General features: G+C 61.3%; 1 protein-coding gene across 1 annotated transcript; it reads right to left on the reverse strand.

Annotated features, from left to right (window-relative positions):
• Positions 1-1,176: 1,176 nt before the first annotated feature.
• Positions 1,177-4,644, reverse strand: LOC142047851 (BLOC-3 complex member HPS1-like). Its single transcript, XM_075073051.1, has 6 exons — positions 4,608-4,644; positions 4,307-4,488; positions 3,587-3,730; positions 3,162-3,275; positions 2,826-2,908; positions 1,177-1,664 (listed from the first exon to the last, which is right to left on the reverse strand). Exons 1-6 carry the CDS (start codon positions 4,642-4,644, stop codon positions 1,502-1,504), a joined length of 723 nt encoding a protein of 240 aa, XP_074929152.1. The 3' UTR covers positions 1,177-1,501.
• Positions 4,645-4,761: the final 117 nt, after the last annotated feature.

Consider the following 4,761-nt stretch of genomic DNA (forward strand, 5'->3'; position numbering starts at 1 on the left):
TCCCCACTGTAGGAATGACCCTGGGCCCACAGGCCTGGGTGCCCCTTTAATTGGGGCATTTTGTTCTTGCTTGCAAGCTGGGCACACCCGCTTTGCTTATCGCAGGAACTTGGCCTTCCTCCATCCTCCCCCCTTGCTTTCACACAGGCGGCCTCGTCTGCACCTGGTAGTGTTTTGTAGCTTCCCTCTTCTGCAGTTTCTTACACTGACTACTGTGTTTGCAGCTGGGGATGTTTTGTAGTTTGCTATGCTTTTGAGCTCGTGATGGAAGATTTTTGTAGGAAATTTTGAATTGTGCTGTGCATTTGCGCATGTGTATTCTCAGATAATAAAAGAGGCAGGTGAACTCAGAAAAGCAGCTTTTGCCTCCTCGGATTTCTACAACTTGGTGTCAAGTCTTTCCTTCACCCCACAGCACCCACCTACCCAGGAGACAGCCCTGGTCACTGCCCCCCACAGCCTCCATGTCACCAGCCCACCCACTTGCTGGGGCAACAGGTGCCCTGCCAATGCTCCCTGCCCCAAGGCACCACCCGGCCCGCTGTGGGGCAAAACCTCCCCCTGGGCACAGACTGGGGAGAGCTGGCCCCACACGAGTGGCCGAGCAAGGCACCTCTGCCAGGGGCACCCTGCACGTGTGGCTGGGAGCAGCTGCACTTTGGCATAGCAAGGCTGAGCCCACCAGCCCCTGGGGCTGGGATAAAGGGAGGCCCTAGGGCTGGAGCCGGGAGAGGAGACCCCTGGAGCAGGCTGGGCTGTCCCCCTTTGCTAACAGATGCTGAGGGAGCTGCAGACCCTAGTCGGAGGGGCTGGGGAGCCAGAGGGGAGGGGCCCTTGGTTTGCAGGCCTAGGTGAGAAGCCAGCAAACTCTGCCCTGCAAAACTCCCCCCACAGTGCAGGAGGTGGCCAGGGCAGAGGCCTGGCAAGTACCTGCTCGAGATCTGGCTGGGCCCTGCCGACACGGCGGCAAGGACCCGGTCCTGGCGGGAGCACCATGAACATCAGGTGCTCCTTAGCATCAGGCTGAGGAATGCACGGCTAGCAGGCATGTCTCCGTGTGCTCACTGCGTGTGCAAACACGTCTCTCCATGTACTCGCATACGCAGGTCCACAAGCAAGGCCCAGTCAGCAGCCAAGCCCCTGACACAGATGGAGGAATCAGGGAGTGCCCCACACTGACCTAGCGCACCAGCTTTAATGCCAGTCTGGAGTGTGGCACGTACAGACAGACAAAGACACGCTATTCTGGCCATACACGTCCAACAGCCCCCACCCCAGGCAGCTCCGGGGGCAAGTCAGGAAGAGCTCCCCAGCCATTGGAGGGTGGGTTTCAGCAGGCACGGAGCTGACGGCAGGATACTGGCTGGCACTGGTCTCCCAGCTGGGCCTGGGGGGCTGCAGGGCCGAGTGAGGTGGGTGCTGCATGGGGCTCATTGCAGCGAGCCCAGACTCAGAGCAAGAAGGAGGCCCTGGGGGGACGCTCACTACCAGCCTGCGTGGCTCAGAGCAGGGGGATGCGGGACGGCTCCCAGAGCCGCCGGGCCAGGTCGCAGGCCTGCTGGATCACATGCTCGGCAGGGATCACGCCCAGGTGCAGCGTCAGCAGCTCATAGCACTTCAGCCCCTCGACCGGGTGGTTCTTGCTGTAGTAGCGCAGCAGCTTCCTGCATATGAGGAGACAGCGGTCAGGCGGGAAATCCCCTGCAGGGCCCCGGTCCAGCCTCCAGGGGCAGCGGAGCCTGGGCCTTGGACCCATCCCAGATCAGACTTCGTGCAGCGCTCACGTCCCATGGCCCAGCCACCCCATTCCAAGGACAGGCCCAGAGGGGAAAAACACAAGAACAGCCACACTGGGCCAGACCAAAGATTCATCTAGCACAGCATCCTGTCTGCCGACAGTGGCCAATGCCAGGTGCTCCAGAGCTATACCCATCTCATAGAACTGGAAGGGACCCTGAAAGGTCATCGAGTCTAGTCCCCTGCCTTCACAGCAGGACCAAGTACTGTCCCTGACAGGGTGTTTTTTGTGCCCCAGATCCCTGGGAATGAACAGAACAGGTGATCATCAAGTGATCCATCCCGTTGCCCATTCCCAGCTTCTGGCAAACAAAGGCGAGGGACACCATCCCTGCCCAGCCTGGCTAATAGCCATTAATGGACCTATCCTCCATGGATTTATCTAGTTCTTTTTTGAACCCTGTTATAGTCTTGGCCTTCACAACATCCCCTGGCAAGGAGTTCCACGGGCTGACTGTGTGTTGTGTAATGAGGATTAAGTAACACTCGTATTTACTTTCTCCACACCAGTCATGATTTTATAGGACTTCGATCATCTCTCTCCTGTCATCTCTTTTCCAAGCTAAAGACGTTCCAGTCCTTTTAATCTCCCCTCAGACAGAAGCTATTCCATACCCTTCATCATTTTTGCCGCCCTTCTCTGTACCTTTCCCAGTTTCCATGCATCTTTTTTGAGACGGGACGACCATATCTGCACATAGTATTCCCCATACTCTGTGACAGCCTGGCCCAGGAGCCTGGAGATCTGGGTTTGATCCTTGGCTTAGCGGGAGGCTCGTGTAATCTCAATCCCCGGCTGAGACATGGGGACATGGTTAATCCCTGTCCTGGGGTGTGTGGTTACAGCTGCTTCACTTAGCGAGGGTGCCGCAGGGCTCAGAGCCCGCATACTGCCAGCTCCCAGCCCCACCTGCTGGCTATGGTCCATCGCAGGCAAGGGGCAGCCCAGAGCTCTCCCCATCCGCTGCTGCCTAGCCAGTGGCCAGGAGAGGACTTGGGGGCAGGAGCTGGCTGGGTCCAGCACCCACCTGTAGTAATCCCCTGCCAGCATCCCGATGGGAGCAGAGTCATTGGAGAGAACAGGAACCTCGATCACCTCCAGCTTGTAGCCCTGCGTGGCAAAGGGACAACAGTGAGGGGCTGGGGGCTGGCTGCGTGGCCTGGAGCCTGTGTGCAAGGGCAGGGCTGACCAAGTGCTTTGGGGAGCCCGGATGCTGGGCTAGGGGCTAGTCACAGGTCCTGGGGGCTCAGGCACAGGTCACGGGGTGATCTGTCAGGCCATGGGGATTGCGTGCCAGGGCCTCTCCATTTCTTGGAAGTGCTGCCAGGGGAGGCAGGTCAGAGGCCAAGCGCCCCCGACGCACCAGCTCGTTCTCAAACCAGAGGAAGTAGGAGCAGTAATAGTCGCCGTCCCGCAGAGTGAGTGTCGTGTAGCCCTTCTGCAGGTACCGCCGTGCCAGCCCAATCAGAGACCAGACCTGGGGGGAGAGGAGGCAATTGCAGCCGGCGCAGAGATCCTCCCACCCCATGGCTCTGCTCCCCTCTCCTTCCCTTCGGAGCCCTGGGGCACTGCTCCAGCCAGAGCCAGGGCGGCTCCTACCGAGCACCCTGCTTCACCAGCGCCAAACTCCCCCATCCTGCCCGGCTCCCACCATCCCAGCCCTATAGCTGGGACTGCACTCCACCCGACTGGGCCCCCACGACGGAGCAGACCGGTCCAGCCATGGGCCCCTTCTAAGCCCCCAACCCCCAAAACCAGGGGATCAGCATCAGAGCCCAGGGCTGGTACCTTCTTCTTGATGAAGGCAGCCAGGACACCCTTGCCCAGCTCCGAGGTGGAGTCCTCAGCCACGTTGAGGGAAGGTGCCACCATCTGCCCGGCGGTGCGATCGACATAGATGAAGTGCACCAGGCCTGGGAAGTCCTCCAGGTACGTGGGGGCAGGTTAAGGGCAACCAGCGACAGCAGGGAATGCGTGGGTGGTGCCTAGATGCAGGGAACACCCCCCTTGCCCATGGGTGCCCTGCTGAACCTGCCTACTCCCTTGTTGCCCACCTTGGTGATGGGAACCCAGGTGCTGACGGCCTCCTGCCCACAGTCCCAGCAGCACCTCCTGTATCCCCCCAAGGCATCTGGGGGTGCAGAGGGGGGCTCTGTTCACAACCCCATGGCGTGGCCTACTTGGGTCCAGTCCAGTGTCCCTGGGACATCTCGGAGACCCTTGCCCAGTGGGACGCAATGTGGCTTGTTCAGGCCCCTTAGGGCTCAGTGCCAGCTGCTGGCTTGTCTCCCCAGCACTGGGCAGAGTCCAAGCCTGCTATTGGCAAGATGGGGCGAGCCCCCCCGCCCCCCAGCTGTGCCAGCTCAGCCAGGCCAACTGCCCCCAAGCCTGCCTGGGCAGGAGAAACTGACCCCCAGCCCTTGCTGCACTGCGGGGACGGTCCTGGGGGGTGAGAGGCGCCTGCTGTGCCCAGGTGCCCCTGCCTGCATGGGGCTGTCTGGGCGGATGTGACACCATGGTGATGTTCCGCTTGCTCTTCACCAGCAGGAAGTCCCTCCAGTCCAACAGCTTCTCCCTGCAGAGGAAGGGCCTGGCCTCAGCACAGAGCCCCCTCTGCCCGGCCAGGCCCTCGGGCTCCCTGAGCCCAGCGGGGGGCACCGCGCTGACACGGGGATGCCGGCCATGGCTGGCTCATACCCTGCACTGGAGGGGATGGGGCATGTGCCTCCCCAGGGTGCCCCGCAGAAGAGCTGCCCGCCCAGCTGTGCCCTGGGGTTCAAACCTCCCTGCCGGTTACAGGGACACGTACTGGCTAAACCTGCCAAGGTCTGCGGCGTCCTCTCCATGCAGGGCCCAGCCCCGGAGGCTGGTTTCCAGCCACTTCCCCACAAGGCCAGCTGAAGTCCCAGCCTCCGCGCCCCCCGCCAGCAACCCCATCTCTCCCCTCCCCCGGCGACCCCCCC

This window comes from Chelonoidis abingdonii, chromosome 16 (assembly GCF_003597395.2).
Source record: "Chelonoidis abingdonii isolate Lonesome George chromosome 16, CheloAbing_2.0, whole genome shotgun sequence".
NCBI lineage: Eukaryota > Metazoa > Chordata > Testudines > Testudinidae > Chelonoidis > Chelonoidis abingdonii.

Excerpts from the sequence above, each read along its gene's own strand:
- LOC142047851 (XM_075073051.1), bottom strand. The coding sequence starts at position 4,644 with ATGGAGAGGACGCCGCAGACCTTGGCAGGTTTAGCCA. Across the intron at positions 3,731-4,306 it reads GGAACATCACCATGGTGTCA|TACCTGGAGGACTTCCCAGG; the intron begins CATCCGCCCAGA and ends CCTGCCCCCACG. Across the intron at positions 2,909-3,161 it reads TCTGGTTTGAGAACGAGCTG|GGCTACAAGCTGGAGGTGAT; the intron begins GTGCGTCGGGGG and ends TTTGCCACGCAG.